The sequence below is a fragment of the Vombatus ursinus genome, unplaced genomic scaffold (genome assembly GCF_900497805.2).
Source record: "Vombatus ursinus unplaced genomic scaffold, bare-nosed wombat genome assembly UNPS02014945.1, whole genome shotgun sequence".
Taxonomy (NCBI): domain Eukaryota; kingdom Metazoa; phylum Chordata; class Mammalia; order Diprotodontia; family Vombatidae; genus Vombatus; species Vombatus ursinus.
The window spans coordinates 30,354,950-30,373,302 of record NW_020954723.1 but is presented as its reverse complement, the minus strand read 5'-3'; the positions used below and the strand labels follow the sequence as shown (position 1 = coordinate 30,373,302).

The 18,353-nt window shown below is 36.5% G+C and overlaps 1 protein-coding gene across 1 annotated transcript in view; it reads right to left on the bottom strand.

Annotated features, from left to right (window-relative positions):
* LOC114030170 (kelch-like protein 28) overlaps nucleotides 1-18,353 on the bottom strand; it is a 41,381-nt gene that overhangs the window by 16,258 nt on the left and 6,770 nt on the right. The window contains exon 2 of the mRNA XM_027844924.1: nucleotides 488-1,386. Within this exon, the coding sequence (XP_027700725.1) occupies nucleotides 488-1,386 (899 nt within the window). The remainder of the gene's footprint in view (nucleotides 1-487; nucleotides 1,387-18,353) is intronic.

The window sequence follows — 18,353 nt, the reverse complement described above, 5'->3', positions numbered from 1 at the left end:
CTTGAATTTTCTGGCCTTCAATTTTTCTCTATTACTATAAAAGGTAGTGTAAAGTCAGAAAGGCAAATAAGGAGAAGAGAAAGAAGACTATGAAGAGAATAAATCTACCTAAGAGAAATCTAAGCAACAAGAAGAAACAGGATGAAAATGGAGAGATTAAAGAATAAAATAAGTAAACAGGAATTCTGCATAAGAATAAGAAAAAAAACCCCAGCATTTGTGAACATAAGTTCCAATATATTTTAAACATTCTGTTGGCTTTTACTTAAAAAAAAAAAAATTTAGGCTTACTGGGAAAAAAAAAGCCCAAGTTCCAAACACTAATACCTTGAAAAAAAAAAAAAGAAATGAAATCCTAATTATAAAATGAACTCACATCATTTTCTTAAAAAGAAAAAATGTGTGTATGTGTGTAATTACACAAAGAAAAAAACCCTTGTGTTTTATCTTCTGTCAATCACTTAAACTTTTTTTAATTTCTGCTTACCTTTCCAAACAAGCAAACAGTCCAGCTTTTCCTCCTACTGCACAAAGTACTTTTGGAGCACAGCGAGGTCGTGTCATCAGGACAGTCTGATGTGAAAGTCTGTGTTCAGGCATAAAATGGTATTTTAGAGCTTCATTCAATAGATGTTTACATGTATGATCATCGCGAATAAGATGATTTGCTTCATATAACCTAGTAAGAAACTTAACGCTCAACAATGGTAATCTAACGCAATGAAGCAGCTGTGCTAAGTATTTCTGACGTTCTTGTACATCATACTTGATCCAAGATTCTAGTGCATAAAAAACAGTCTCTTCAGTAACAACATTAAGACAGTCATTTGAAATAATTTCATCTAAATCTGCATGAGTGAGCTCAAAAAACTCTTCAGTTTGACAAACATCTTCAAAATTTTGGCAAATATACTTATTGGCTGCCAAATAGAGGTCATGACAGCCATATGTCTCTGCAAAACGAGAAATTCCAATGCAATTTCCAGGATCAAGCTGACTTTCGAGAAATGCACAACATTCTTTCAGTACAAGTTTTATTTGGAGTAGATTTGCTGCTGGCAGGAGTGACTCTACTGTATCCTGGGAAATAAACACAGTCCCTGTATAGGCATACTCCACTATGGCCTGCAGTGCAGCTTCATCAATGCACTGAAATTCAACTTCGTTATTCTCTTTTTCAGAAAGGTTTCCAGTGAACATGGCTTTGAAATAAGGGCTGATGCTGGCAAGCACCACTTTATGAGCATGAATCTTAACATCACCAACTCGAAGAATAATGTCACAGAGCTCATGATGTTGACGAAGAAGATTCAGACCCTGCAGAAGCTGTTCAGAATGTAAGAGGGTTAAGTTAGCAAGCATGTAGGTTGGGGGCGTCTGGTCCATCTGTAAAAACAGAAAACATGGACAGTTTTATTTTCAAAAGAAATCTTGCCAAATTATCCTCTTTCTAACAGTACAAAGAAAATCAATTATTTTCTTTTTTCAAATGCAAGTCTTTCATTTCAAGTACTTCAACAAAATATTTTGGAGTTGGAAGAGAATTTAAAGAACATCTAATCCAGCTCTGATATTTTAAAGAAAATTAAGGCCCAGAGAGGTTAAGTGACTTGTCCAAGATAACATCTGTATAGGTGGAAAGCTAAGACTAGTTAGTGTTTTTTTCATTGCATTATGATCCCTCTCTTTCAAATTTCAAATCTAACCTCTTAACACAACTACCCCGATGAAATTCAAATGTAAAAGGCCTAATTTAGTGTAGATTGAATACTGAGATCAGAAATGGTAATATTTAACTGTTTTTATTGTAACCTATGGCTTCATTACGAAAGCTATAAACTCATATGGACCAGATTCAATCTTGGGGATTTGCTATACAATCTTTATGACTGCTCATTTTGCACCTATCTAGGATTTCCTCTAGGAACATTCCAACATGGCTCTTTTTGGCCCTACCAAGAGTTTTCCTGAGGAATGCCAGACCTTGGCTCATGTCCCAGGTCCTTCTGTTCCTAAGCAAGCACTCAGGTTAATAAAATATCAACTACAAAACAAGTTTTTGTAATCTAACAAAAAAATATGCAAAAGACTTAAACCTAAGCCCATAAATAGGACAAATTTCTCTTCCCTTTCTTGTTGGCTTCTTACTTGTTGAAGATGCAGTACTTAAATGATCAAAGGATATGAATATGCAATTTTCAGAAGAAAAATCAAAGCTAAGTCATGAAAAAATGCTCTGAATCACTACCCTTTAGAGAAATGCAAATTAAAACAACTCTGAAGTATCACCTATCAGATTGGCTAATATGGCAGAAAAGGAAAATGATAAATGTGGAAAAACTGGGACACTAATGCACTATTGGTGGACTTGTGAACTGATCCAACTACTTTAGAGAGCCATTTGGTCCAAAGGGCTATCAAACTGTGCATATCTTTGATCCAGCAATAGCACTACTAGGTCTGTATCCCAAAGAGATTAAAAAAAAGGGGGAGTAGGGGAAGAGGACCTATTTGTACAAGGAAATTTATAGCAGCTCTTTTTGTGGTGGTAAAGAATTAGAAATTGAGTGGATGCCCATCAACTGGAGAATGGCTAAACAAGTTGTGGCATATGATTGTAATGGAATACTACTGTGCTATAAGAAATGATAAGCAGGATACTCTCTGAAAAACCTGGAAAGACTTACATGAATTGATGCAGAGTGAAGTGAGCAGAACCAGAACACTGTATGCAGTAACACCAATATTGTATGATAAACAACTGTGAATGCCTTAGCTATTCTCAGCAATACAATGATCCAAGATAATCCCAAAGAACTAATGAAGAAAAATGCTAACCACCTCCAGAGAACTGACAAAGTCTGAGTACAGACTAAAACATACTATTTTTCCTCTTTCTTCCTTCCTTCTTTTCTTTCTGGGTCAAGTTTTCTTTCACAAAATGACTAATATGGAAATGTTTTATATGATTGTACATATATAACCTATATAAGATTGCTTACCCACTCAGAAAGGAAGGGAGAGAATCTGGAACTCAAATTTTTTTTAAATGTTAAAAAAAATTGTTTTTACACACGTAATTGGGGGGGAAATAAAGTATTATTTTTAAAAATGTAATGGGAAAACATTTACCAAAACAAAATAAAACAAAACAAAAAAATACAACACTAAAAAAAAGATATAGTACTTGAATCATAAAGTACTACTTTGAGTAGAACTGCACCTCTAAAGGAAAAAGAATCAATGAATACCCAGTCTGGAGGGCCCTTACTTTCCCAGCAACTTATACAGCTCTTCCAACTTATAGTACTGCCCTTATTTGGTAACCTCCTGCAGAGGGAAAGGACGTGGAGCTGCTATTCTCCACTGATAGGTTCTACCTTGCCTACCCAGTCTAAGTGATAGTACAGCAAAAAGATATGTATGTATCGCTCCCCTATCCTCTGGCTCCTACTGTTTTCTTCCTCCAAAGGACCTCTCCAGAACCTCTGGTACTCTCTTCCTCAGGAAGACCCTTCTCTATACTCCTGTATCTCTAACCAGCATAAGGCCTTTGTACATAAGGTTCTTGAATGCTTGGCAAGTTCCCTGTGGGAGATATTTGTATATACATATAGGTCTTTCTACAAGGAATTAAATCTATATCTACACATGACTCCTCTCACCTCTAACCTTGCAGCTCTCTTTTGGAAAATGTTCTTTTGTCATTTTGAAGGCTCATCCAGTCCAGATGTATGAACATCATTATCAATGTAGGATAAATTCTATTTTTTTCTTTTTCTACTTTTTTTTTTATTAATTCATCTTTAGTTTTTAACAATCACTTCCATAAGCTTTTGAGTTTTAAATTTTTCTCCCCCTCCCTTCCTGCGATGGCGTGCAAGCCAATATAGGCTCTACATATACATTTTTATCAAACATATTTTCACGTTAGTCACGTCGTAAAGAAGAATTAGAACCAATAGGAGGAACCATAAGAAAGAGGAAACAAAGCAAAACAGAAGGAAAAAAAAGAGTAAATAGTATGCTTTGATCTGCATTCAAACTATAGTTCTTTCTTTGGATGTAGATGTAGGATAAACTCTTGATCCTCCTTGCAGTAGCATTTGAAATATTCACATCGCGGTCAAAGGGACACAAAAAAAGGTGTTTCTATTAAGATTGTGTCTAGGCATATTGCAATAATGCAAGATTAAAAAGTACATAATGCTTGGCAACCTGATACACAGATTTCTTAATCTGATTAAATTTTCTTAATGTGGATATAAACAGGGACAAATATTATCCCAATTTTCCTAAGAGGGAAGAGGTTAGAGAATGCAAGCTACTGGCAAATGAGTTTGATTTAAATTTCTGGCAAAATTCTAGAATGTATTATTAAAGGGAAGGTCAGGACATAATTCACTGATCAAGCAAGAACAGATTACTATATTTTTTAAAGGGTAAGTAGATATAAGTTATATATCAGCATAACATCTTATGCTGATGACTTACTGTGGTGAGGAGGTGACCCTAGATAAAGAATCCCCTTCAGAAATACTCAGAATTAAATTTTCTCTTGTAACAAAGAAAAACAGACAGGCAAGATCAAGAAATAGTGACCACATCTGACACTGTATGAAACATTCTGCCCTGTAGTCTCTTGCCTCTCTCTGCTGGAAGGAGAATGAAAAAAGAATGGTTTACTTACTATAATTATTCAGATTTTGCCTTCCTTTTAAAGTTCTTTTCATTTACTTTACTATAATCATTGCATACATTTTGGGCAGGGGTCTACTTATTTCATTCTACAACAATTCATACAAATCTCACCATTTTCTCTGAATTCTCACATTTGTCATTTCTTAGATCAGACCAGATTGGATAGGATCACACAATTTCATTGGTACGGGGAATTTCTGGTGAGGAAACTTCCTCTACCAATGCAGGTCTGCATCTAATTTACAAGCTATAAGTTATTACTGAGAGAGTTATTTGGGACACTAGGAGATTCAATAACTTGCTCAATATCACCCAGATAGTATGTGTCATTGGCAGGACTTAAACTCAGGCTTTCCTAATTCCAAAGATGGTTCTCTATCTACTATACCATGATGCTTTTCATATCATTTCTTATTGCAAAATAATATTCCATGTAGCAGTTAGTTAAGACATTTCCTAATCAACAAGTAACCACTTTGCTTACAGTTCTTTGCTCTCACAAGAAGTGCAACTATCAATATTCTGGTATATATTAGATCTGTCTTTCATCTTGGTGGGACACACAGTAGTAATGACCACAAATTCAAAAGGTATGGAAAATTCAATCACCTTTCTCAAATAATTCAAGTTGTTTTTCGGAATGGGTGGATCAATTCACAGCTCTGCCAAAAGTGTACTAGCAAACGTGTCTTCCCACAGACTTTTCAACATTGGCAAATAATAACAAAGGATGGAAACAGTCAATTTGCTGGGAGTTCTTTTAATTTGCATTTTTCTTATTATTACTGATTTGCAGCAATCTTTCATTTGGTTGCTGATAGTTTTGGTTTTTTTTAACCATTTAGCCACTGGGGAATGGCACTTGGTGTCTATGTATTTGTGTCAATTCCCTACATATACTGGATATCAGACTGTTTTTAATCAGTGATAATTGATGCAAAGATTTTCCCCTACTCATCTTCTTACTGCATCTGCAATGATTTTTAGTGTAGAAGCTTTAAATTTTATAACTAAAATCATCAATTTTGACTTTTATCACTGCCTACATCCCGTTCAGTTAGGATGAGTCCCACTGACCATAATTGTGTACTTCCATTCTTTTCTATATTTTATAAATGATGCAATTTTTATATTTAGTATTTGTACACATATGTATTTTACCATAGATACTGTATAAGATGCTTGGCCATCCATTTTAAAAAACTTTTATTACTATTTTTCAATTAAAAAGCATTTATTTTCTCTTGCCCCTTCCACCTGAATGAAACAAAAACAAAACCTTTGTAACAAACATGTAGAATCAAGCCAAACAAACTCCCACATTGACCATGTCCAAAGATGTATATCCATTTTTCATCCTGAGTTCATGAACTCTCTGTCAAGAAGTGGGTGGTATGCTTATCTTTGGTCTACTGGAATCCTAGTTCATCACTTCATTGATCACAGTTCTAAAATATTTCAAAACTGTTCTTCTTTATAATGCTGTTATTATATAAACTGCACTCCTGGCTGAGCTCATTTCACTTTTCATCAGTTAATACATGTATAGGCCTAGTAGAGGTATCAGAAGCAAAGGATATGCACAGTTTAGGGACTTTGGGGACATGATTACAAATTGCTTTCCCAAATAGTTGGACCAATTCACAATTCCAATACCTCATTAGTGTGCCTATTTTCCTTCATTCACTCCAAGAACTGCCATTTTACTTTATGTCATCTTTGTCAATCTGATAGGTGTAAAATGGAATTGCATTTCTCAAACCATTAGGGACTTGGTCATTTTTTGACATGGGTGTTTGTTAGAAGTTTAGATTTTTTTCCTTTGAAAACTGCCTGTTTGTATCCTTTGACCATTTATCTACTATGGAATGGCTCTTATTAAAAATTTGAATTGGTTCCTTATGTACCTTGAATTTCTGCCAGACTGCTTTCCAGTTTTCCCAATGGGTTTTGTCCAATGGTTAAGTCCTTACCCCAGTAGATGGAGTCTTTGTGTTTACTGAAGGGTATACTAATTAGTTTGCTTCTGTATGTTGTATACCAGGCTAGCTAAGTACAGAGAGGCTGCTCAGAGGTAGGCTGACCACTTGGTAATGAATACTTTTGGTCAAGATAATCCCTGAAATAAAGAAACATACAAACTGACCTCAGTCCAGTGTGGCCCCCTTCTGATCCCGTAGTGATGCTAGCATAACATCAGAAAAGGAAGGAGAAAGTGTTAAGAATTAGAATTTTTAGACAATCAGTAAACATTAACTTAACTGTTGGTAATCTAAACATGAGACTCTTGACCAGTTAACAACAAGGGGACTTACTATTGGATGAATGGAAACATAAAAATATTGACATTCTTACTATAAATGAAACTGGAAGACAAAAGGAAGTTGCTGCTGAATGGAAGTATGACTAACAGATATTCCCTGGAGAGATAAAGAGTTGGTGTGGTTGGTTTTATTGTGCTTCCAAAGGCAACAACAAATATCACTGCAGAGAATATTTGATCTCACACTGAAATGCTAATTATGAAGGTAACTGTAGTTCACGTACCAACACCTATTGAAGATGATGAAGTGGTAAAGATATCTTAAAAAGAACTCAACAAAATTCTCTAAATTAAATCACTATATCTAAATATAGGGCAACTTCAATGTAAAGATGGGTATAGAGGATGGTGGGGAAAAATATTAGAAAACACAATTCAGGTATAAGAAATAAAAGACTTGTTGATTTTACCTAAGCCTTTGACTAGATAATACAAACACTTTTTAAAGTGATCAGTACAGATCACAATCCATCCTTGACTTCTCACCCTGTGTGATACTTGTCCATGTCATTCTGTAAAACAAGAGGTCTACACTACAGGTTGGAGATGCTAACAGCTTCCACTTAAATCCTCTGACATTGTCCAGGTACTGTTGGAACACATAGACTGTGCATTGGTTATCTTTCTCCATGCTAGCCCCACTTTTCTGGTTGTACAACTCTCATTCAGAGAGCTCTCACTTAGAACTACAGCATCAGCAAAGTAACTGGAAAACAGAATGCTATAGATATACTTTACCAGAGCAGCTAGGTGGCACAGCAGATAGAGCACCAGCCCTGGAGTCAGGAGGACCCGAGTTCAAATCTGGCCTCAGACACATATCACTCACTAGCTGTGTGACTCTGGACAAGTAAGTCACTTAACTCCAACTGCCTCACCAAAACAAAAACAAAAAAACAAAAACCTTCCTGATATACTTTGCTAAATTTAGCAAAGCATTTGAAAAAAATCTCTTTTCTTATTTTGATGAACAAGATAGAGAGATAAAAGCTCAATGACAGTATAAATAGGTACAGTCAACTAGGAGAGTAGTCTCCCGTGGTTCCTCAAAGTATATGTCATTGGTTACCTTGTGTTATTTAACATTTTTATCAAACACTATGGTTTCATCCAAATGAAGCCATAAAAGTCACTTTCATTAAATGTGTAGATGACAGGAAGTTGGTACAGAGAACCAACATAACAGGCTGGCAGTGTCAGGATCAAAAAAAAGATCTCAATAAGCTGGGGTAGTAAGTGAAAGAAAAGATGAAATTTAATGGTATTCCTGTTAATCTAAGTAAAGTTCACATGATAATAGGTATAGAATAGGCAGAGCCCTTATTAGTTAACTAGTTTAAATCCCTGACTTTAAAGATACGATAGTCATACCCAGTTCCTCTGACTCCAACCTTGCAGTCTTTTCATGACCTAGTTCTGCAGAGGGGATCAAAAAATTAATTTCACCACTATAGTTTAGGGAATCATGGCTAGATTATAATTTGTGTGAGAGAACCTCAGTCCTTTAGGGACCTCCAAACCAAAATGAAATGGCTAAAATGCTAATACTATCCCAAGTACAAATGAATTAGTATCTAGAATGTCATGGTTAGACTACATCTAGAGTTTTCTGTTCAGTTCTAGGTGCTACATCTTACAAACAGTACTGACAAGCTGAGAGTATATCAAAAGGAAGATAGCCAGGATGGTGAGGGGTCTGGTGATAATTCCACACAGGGATCAATGAGAATTGGGATATTTAGGCTGAAGGCCTAGCCGTGTGATCCTGAGCAAATCATTTAACCTCTCTAAGCCTTAGTTTCCTCATTTGTAATATGGGAATGATAATAATAGCACTTAACTCAAAGAGTTGTTTTGATGAAATAACATGTGTAAATTGCTTTGCAAACCTTAAAGCATATATAAAGCCTAGTTATTATGAGAAAAGAAAACTTGAGGAAGCAAAAGAGCTATCTTCAAAGATTTAAATAGCTGTCATGTGAAAGACATGGTCTTTCTTGGTCCCTGGTAGGAGAACCACAAATAGTGAAGAGAAGTTGCACATAGGCAAATTTAAGCTTGGAAAATCTTTCTAATAATTAAAATTGTCCAAATGTGAAATGGGTTGTCCCAGGACAGGGTAAATTCTCCTTGTGTCTAAAGGTTTTCAACTGCTAAGTGGATGACCATGTTGGATACTGCAGAAGAGATTTTCAGTTAGATACAGACTGTTCTTAGAGGTACCCTTCAACTGTGATGATGTGACTTTAATCCATAAAATTAGCAAACTGTAATAATATATCGTTAGGATATGAATGAATGCCATTAAAGTACTATTCTGAAGCATTCTGGTAGTATAGTGATGACTCTGGATTTCTGAAGGCAATGCCAAAAGAGTAGACTCAGAAGATAAGCTCTTCTATCTCTATACTGTTTCCCTTGGTGATCTCATCAGTATCCATGGTTTTAATTACCATCTCCATACACATGATTCTCATCTGTTTGTCCAGTCCTAACCTCTCTCCAGATCTCTCATTTCTAACTGACTATTCATCTCAAACTGGTTGTCTCATAGACATCTTAAATTTAACTTGTCCCAAATGGAACTTATCTTTCCTCCCAACTCTAACTCTACCTCTACCCTCTTCAACACTTCCCTATTATTGCTGAGGGTACCACCATCCTCCCAGTTACCCAGTTTCGTTAACATAGGGGTCATACTCAGCTCCCCATTAACTGTGACTCTCCATATCCACTCAGTTGCCAAGTCCTGTTAATTCTACCTTCATAACATTTCTTGTGTATGTTCCCTTCTTTTCTCTGACATGGTCACCACCCTGGTGCAGGCTCTCATAATCTCAAGCCTGGACAATTGCAATAGCCTGCTGGTTGGTATCCTTGCTCCAACTGTCTCCCTACTGTCTATCCTCCACTTAGCTATCAAAAATGACCTTCCTACAGCACAGGTCTGACCATTTCCCTGTTTATTTAGTAAATTCTAGTAGCCCTCTATTACCTCCAGAATTAAACACAAGCTCTTCTATTTGGCTTTTAAGCCCTCCATGGCCCATTCTTACCTCTCCAGCCTTCTTATACCTTACTCCTCCCTCCGAGTCAGTGACACTGGTCTCCTTACTGTTCCTTCCACAAGGCACTCCATTTCCCAACTGTGAATGTTTTCAGTCTGTCCCCCCATGCCTGGAACTCTCTCCCTCCTCCTCTACACTTCCTTGATTCCCTGGCTTCCTTGAAGTCTCAGCTAAAGGCTTACCCTCTGACATAAACTCTTCTTTGCCCTTGTTAACCTTGGTGTCTTCCCTCTGGGATGATATCCAATTTATTCTTTATATGTCTTATTTGCATATAGTTGTTTACATGTTGTCTCAACCATTAGATTATGACCTCCTAGAGAGCTAGAACTAATTTTTGCCTTTCTTAGTATCCCCTACATTTAGCATAGTACCGATCTGGTACACATAGTAGGCCTTTAATAAATATTTATCATTGACTTGATCTGACAGATTCTACCAAGATAAATTCAAAGAGAACATTTGATGAACTTGGTGTTCACAAGGTGATGAACTCTTATAGTCACAAAAGTTCATAGATGATCTATTTATGTTTGTGAGTTGGAGGGTATATTCATAATAAAACCTCAGATCCTTCAGGTACTGAAGTATTATACATAATGGCAGAATTTTAAAAGAAATGAAATAATTATATTACTGTTCAGTTATTCAACCTAAGCTAACAAGTAACAAATACCTAACAAGTATTTATTATGTGTACAGCAGGATTTGTTATGTGCTCAGTTAAATTCATTCACCACACAAGAATTTTTTTTTAATATGCACAGAACACAGTCTGTGCTATGACAGTTCAACTATCAATCATATTCATTTCTACCTAACTCCTGACTATATTCCCTGACCATGCCCTGCTATCTACCTAATACATTTTTCACTTGGAAGAATGAAAAGATATAAAAGCTAGACAAAGAATTAGAAAGAACGAAATGAGGAAAATGAGAGACTAAGTAGTAGGATACTTCTAGAATGATCATATCTGCCCATCAGACAAGTAGAATCTATAAATAAAGTCGTTTTGTTCATCTCACAATTCCTCTCTAGCCTCCTCTCACCAGATACATAAAACACACATTAGATGGTTACCAAAGTAGATGATGTGGTTCTATTGCCCTAAAAGATGCTCATAACTTAGAAAAAAGATTTTGTAACCATAACATACTGGTGACCCTGGGACATACTGGAATCTCATTCCTATGATTTTTGGAATGAAGGAATAAAGAACACATAGGTATGGAGAGTCTATCCAAATTGGTCATTTTTTTTTTAATTCTCCTCCTACTTCCTGTCTTTCCTTTCCTGACTACATCCTAGGTCCAATACCTACATTTAACCTAACGTTTCTGTAGCTATCATCCTATTCAAGGCTCTAATCTAATATCCTACAGGAAGATAGCCACCTAGTCCTCCCGTGGTCGCCTTGATAAAATATCAATTCCCCTAGTCAAAGAATAAACACCAAGTTGCTCAATGAGTGAAGTCTTTGTTTTAGCATTCATTGAAGTTCACGGATAGTTCACATATCTGAGCTATGTAGCCTTAGGCTTGGTTTTTAAACCAAGGGCTACACAGCCTCAAGAGAGGTAAGAGAGAGAAGGTGGAAGACATGCAAGAAGGGCTACAGAAAGATATGGCCTGGGTTCCCTGTTTAAAAGTCTATGTAACACAGTTCATCCTGGGAACCATGTAGTCCCAGGAAATTGGACAAGCTGAGAGATAGAGGTAAGAGAGCGGCCAGCAGCCAAATAGTAGTAGCAGAGGAAGAGAGTTCCTAGAACAAGCTCAACCTAGGAATGGGGGATTTAGAAAGTTAAAGCAACAAGGGAAAGATCCAACAGCATAACCAGGACTTTGGTCTTTATTGGCACTTCAGGATGTATGGATTGTGTAGGTTAAAAATCAATCAGTCAAGCAATTATAAGTGTGTTTGGTAGGGGCAGACACTGCACTAGCTCCTGGGATTATAAATTAAAAAGAAAAAAAATAATCTCTATTCGCAAGGAGTTTACATTTTTTAATGAGAAAGACAGGTACACATATAAATATATACAGAATAAATAAAAAGAGAATAAGTACAAAGCATAAACTACAGGGGGAAGGAGTGCCTAGCAATTGCAGAAATCAGGAACCACCTCACGTAGCAGGTGGTTCTTTATAAGGAGAGCAGGAATTTTGTTAGTGGGAGGTGAGGCAGACAGGCGCTCCAGTCACAAATAGTGGCCACTACAAGGGCATGAGGACAGGAAATGTAGTAAAGTATATAAAGCAAGGAGGCTAGTTTGGAGGGATTGAGGACTTTGGGAAAAGGTATAAAATACTATGGACCAGAAAGATAGGTGAACGACAAGCTGTAGAAGTCTTTAAGAGCCCTTCAAGCCCCCCAAAAGTAATTTATAATTTATCCTAAAGGAAAAAGGAGTCATTGGAATTTATTAATGGTCAGCTCTGAACTTAAGGAAAATCACTTTGGCAACTTAACGGAAGACGGAATGGTGTAAAAGGAGACTTGATAAAGGGAACAAATTAGGAAGATGTTGAAATAGTCTATTTAAGAGGCAGTGAGGATCTGGCCGAAGGTGGTGAACTGAGTAGACAGAAGGGGATCAGATATGAGACTGTGAGGCAGGATCTACATAGAGATAATTGAACTCACAGAGCTGATGAGCTTACCAAGAGAGAGAATTTTGGAGAGAAGGTCCAAGACAGAGCCTTTGAGAATACTCACAGAGCACATGATATGGATGATTAATCAGCAAAGGCATGCTCAGGCAAGTACAAGGAGAACCAGGATTGTCATGAAAATACAGAGGTGAGAATATCCAGGATGAGAGGGTAGCCAACAATTTCAAATGCTGTTTAGAGGTCAAGAAGGATGCAAACTGGGAAAAGATGATCAGAATTGGCAACTAAGAGATAATTGATAACTTTGAAGAGAATAGTTTCAGGTGAATGATAAAGTGAGAAGCTAGGCTACAAAGCGTTAAGGAGAGGTGGAGAGAGCAAGTATTTATCACATTTTCTAGGCATTTGGCTGAGAAAGGGAAGAGGGATGTAGGATGATAGCCTAAGGAGATGGTAAAGACTGGTGAAGGTTTTTTTAAATATGTCATCCTGCTTTCTTACTTCTTCCTCTCCTGCCATTACTAGTCTTAGAATCTGGTGATTCCACTAGTTCTGAATCTCTCTAATTATACTATCATCTAGAGAGAGAGAGGTGAGATGGCATTCCATACATACAGAACTACTTAATCAAAGACAGAGAAGTAGAAAGGGGAACAGGCAGATGATGCAGAAGGCAAGTAGTTCAGTTTGACTGAAGCACAGAGTATGAGGTAAGGCAGAAGGGTACCATTTTGTGGAAGGTCTTGATAACAGATAAAGAAGTGAAGGAAGTAGGACTCCTTCCTACTGAAGGAGTCTGGGAGAATTAAAACTAACATGACAGAGCTATGAATAAGGGAGTGTGAGGAATGCTAACAGTTTGGTTCCCACAGAATTGATAAGAAAAGAGGACAGGGGGAGATTAGGTTATTGATTAATTGATTTCTTGGTTTATTGGTTTACACAAATATGTAAACAAAATAAGGGAGTGAATGGGATAATATAGGGTGAAGCCTCCACAGGGAGTTAATTGCTTCTTGTTCTGTTGAAACACTTGCAGCTGGTTGATCTTGTAAAGAAACATGCTTTTCAACTTTATCAGACCTCCTCCTCCCTCTCTAAAACTATTTACTCTAAAAAGAAAAAGAAAACTTCCTGTCTCCAGGCAGGTTGCAAAAAGTGTCCTTGTTCTTTGTTGCTGGGGAGAATAGATTGTACCCTCAGAGCTTGCATTAATGAGCCCTGAGGAGGGGGGAGGGGATTGCGCTAAGACCTATATAACCTGTTGATCTGGACACAGCTCTGCTCTCTTCAGTCAGCGCCAATTTTCTGGTGTTCTGAGGGAGCCCTTTCTCGAGAAAACTAATAAATGAATTTTTCTTTTTGCTAATATCTCTGAGTCTCCGATCCATTGATAAGGGTCTCTGTACTCCACACAGGAGGTAAAGTCTAGCAGCAGTATGAAGGACAGTTTTAGCTCTGAAAAAGGCTGCACAAAAATCTGAAGCTTGGGAAAGTGCACCCTCCATCCCAGAAGCAGAGCCCCACTTTAGCACACAGTGAAAAGTTAGGAAATAAGCTGGAAAAATGAGCAAACAACAGAAAAAAAATTGTGACTATAGAAAGTTACTATGACGCCAAGTGTTAAGGGTTGTTAAGGGGTCCCCTGAACTTGTCTTTTTGAGTTGGAAACATTGGACCCAGAGCATGCACGAAGCCTTGAATGTGTCAAGGACAAAGCCCCCACACCCCTCAACTGACATAATTTGTTATTTGTACCCCCAACCTGGATTCCCTGTGTGCCCTTTGAGAGGCAAAACAGGTGCCAACCAGTCTGTGCCAGGCCAGGAAAATGACTGTGCAGCTGGGGTTCTTTGCAGATAAGCAGACCCTCCTATCTTCATAGTCTAGCGGAAAAAGAATGTGGCTTTGGAAGGGTTTTTATCCCTTTTCCCCACCTTTTGCCTCCCATGCCACACTCCTTCCTGTTTTCTCCTCCTCCTTTTGTTGTACTGTCATAAACATGCAAACTTCTGTAACGACTGTGAACTCTTTGGATTCCACATGCATGTTCATTTCTCTTGCAATAAACCTGGTTTTCACATAAATCTCATGACATGATTGCCTATTGACAAAAGGAAGATCAAAACACACTCAGAAGAAGACAACAAAGTCAAAACTGCTACATCCAAAGCCTCAAAGAAAAATATGAACTGGACTCAGATCACGGAAGGGCTCAAAAAAGATTTTGAAAATCAAGTAAGAGAGGTAGAAGAAAAATTGGGAAGAGAAATGAAAGTGATACAAGAAAATCATGAAAAATGAGTCAACAGAAGCAAAACACTTTTGAAGATGGAGAGGGTGAAAGGAGAGAGGTAGAGAGAGGGAGAGAGAGTGTGTGTATATAGGGGAAAATAGGATGGAAATACATAGTAATCATAACTATAAAAAAAATTTTATAGCAAGTTTCTCTGATAAAGACCTCATTTCGCAAGTATATAGAGAACTGAGTCAAATTTATCAAAATAAGAACCATTTCTCAACTGATAAACGGTCAAAGGATATGAACAGGCAGTTTTCAGACAAAGTTATCAAAGCTATCTATAAACATATAAAAAAATGCTCTAAATTACTATTGATTAAAGAAATGCAAATTAAAACAACTGAGCTACTACCCCATATCTATCAATTTGGCTAATATGACAGAGAAGCAAAATGACAAATGCTGGATATGGGAAAATTGAGCCACTAATATGCACTGCTGGTGAAGTTGTATACTGATTCAATCACTCTGTAGAGCAAATTGGAACTATGCCGGAAGTGCTATAAAACCATTTTACCCTTTGACCAAGGAAAACCACTACTAGGTCTGGATACGAGTTTAAAAAAAAGGGAAAAGGGTTAATGACAAATGCCTGGGAGTCTACCTTGCCAAGACAAACCCAGGAACTGTATGAACACAATTACAACACTTTTTCACACAAATAAAGTCAGATCTAAACTGGAGACAGTACCAGCAATGTTGTAATGATGATCAACTGTGAAAGATTTGGTTATTCTGATCAATACAATGATCCAACACTATTCCAAAAGACTCATGGTGAAAAATTCTGTCTACCTCCAGAGAGAGAACTGATGAACTCTGAGTGCAAACTGAAGTATAATTTTCTCACTTTCTTTATTTTTCTTCCCCTTTCTTTAAAACTATGGCCAATATGGGAAATATGCTCTACATGATTTCACATATATAACTGGTATGATATTGCTTGTCTTCTTAGTGAATGGGGGGGGTGAAAGGGAGGGAGAGGATTTGGAATTCAAAATTTAAAAAGAAAAGTGTTAAAAAATAAACAAAAAAATAATAAAATAAACAATTGGAGAAATATTAATTGCTAATGGGTAGACTGAGTCAATTTAGTAAAAATGACAAGTCTACCTAAATTAATTTATTTATTCAGTACTATATCAAACAAACCACCATAAACTTATTTTATACAACTAGGAAAAAATAATAAAATTCATCTGGAAGAACAAAAGGTCAAGAATATCAAGGGAATCAATGAAAAGAAAATGTAAATGAAGATGGCCTAGCTGTACCAGATTTCAAACTGTATTATAAAGCAGAAATCATAAAAATAGGCTGGTACTAGCTAAGAAATAGAGTGGTGGATCATTAGAATAGATTAGGTACACAATACACAGTAGTAAATGACCATAGTAATCTAGTGTTTGATAAACCCCAAAGATCCAAGCTTTTGGGACAAAAACTATTTGACAAAAAATTGCCGGAAAAACTGGAAAGCAGTTTGGCAGAAACTAGATATAGATCAACATCTCACAACATATATCAAGAAAAATTCAAAATGGGTAGATGATTTATTCATAAAGAGTGATATCATAAGCAAATTAGGGAAGCATAGAATAGTTTACCCATCAGATCTATGGATAAGGGAAGAATTTATGACCAAATAATGGGTTTACAGGATATAAAATGGATAATTTTTATTATATTAATTTGAAAAGTTTTTGCACAAACAAGCCCAATGCAGCCAAGATTAGAAGGAAAGCAAGAAACTGGAAAAATAATTTTAAAGCAAGTTTCTCTGACAAAGACCTCATGACTCAAATATATGAACTGGGTTAAATTTATAAGAATATATGTCATTCTCCAATTGATAAATGGTCAAAGGATATGAACAGGCAGTTTTCAGAAGAAACCAAAGCTAGTTATAAGAAAAAAAATGTTCTAAATCACTTTTAGAGAAATGCAAACTATAACAACTCTGAATTACCACCTCATACCTATCAAACTGGCTAATATGACAAAAGGAAAATGACAAATGTTGGAGGAAATGTGGGAAAATTAGGACACTAATGTACTGCTGGTGGAGTTGTGAACTGATCCAATCATTCTGAAGAGCATTTTGGAACTATGCCCAAAGGGCTATAAAACTCTGCATATCCTTTGACCCAACAATATCACTTCTAGGTCTGTATCCAAAGAAATCAAAGGAAAAGAATTTATATGTACAAAAATATTTATAGCAGTTTTTCTTGTGGTGACAAAGAATTAAAAAGAAGGGAGGCCCATCAATTGGGAAATGGCTGAACAAGTTGCGGCATATGGTTGTGAAGACATAGTATTGTTCTATAAGAATTGATGAGCAGGATGCTTTCAGGAAAATCTGGGAAAACTTAATTGAACTGATACAAAGTGAAGTGAGTAGAACCAGGAGAGTATTGTACACAGTAACAGCAGTATTGTAGGATGATCAACTGTGATAAAGGTAATTCTAAACAATACAATGATGCAAGAAAATTCCAAAGGACTAAAGATGAAAAATGCTATCCACCACCAGAGAAAGAACTGATGGGAGTCTGAATGCAGATCTAAGCACACTTTTTTTAAACTTTATTTTTCTTGGGGTTTTTTATCTGTTTTCTTTTGCAATATGGCTAATACGGAAATATGTTTTACATGATTGCTTGTGTATAATGTATAGAAAACTGCTTGCCTTCTCAAGAAAGGGCAGAGGAAAGAATTTGGAACTCAAAATTTTAAAAAAGAATGTTAATTTTTTTTACATGTAATTGAGAAAAAGATAACATTTTAAAAAGTATATACAAAATAACTATAAAGAGAATAACTACAAAGCAGTTAACTACAAAGTAGTTTGGGAGAGAAGGTAATAGGTGTTGGATTGATCAGGAAAGGCTTGATTTACTGTATATAGTTAGCTAGTGGGCTGAATTTGAATGCCCAGCAGTGTATGGGCTTTTGTCCAAAGGCAGTGCCCAGTGCTCGTTCATACTTTAGGCAAGAGGATCTGATATTGGAGGTGGGAAGCACATAACAGTTTAGAAATTCAAACATACTTGGTAGGTTCCCACACATGCTCCTCTAGCCAATAGCTTTCCTAATTTACAAGGTACTAAAGTTGCCTACTTCAATACTTCTTGAAACTCTTTTATTAAAGGACTATAGTACAAATATGGCAGCTAAGTGATCCAAACTACAAAGAAATATTAATTGAAATTAATGAAATCAGTTGGGAGTCTATCACATATCATAACTAGAGGTACCAAAGAGTGAAGAGGAATAGGGCTTTCTTTTAAACACACACACACACACACACACACACACACACACACACACACACACA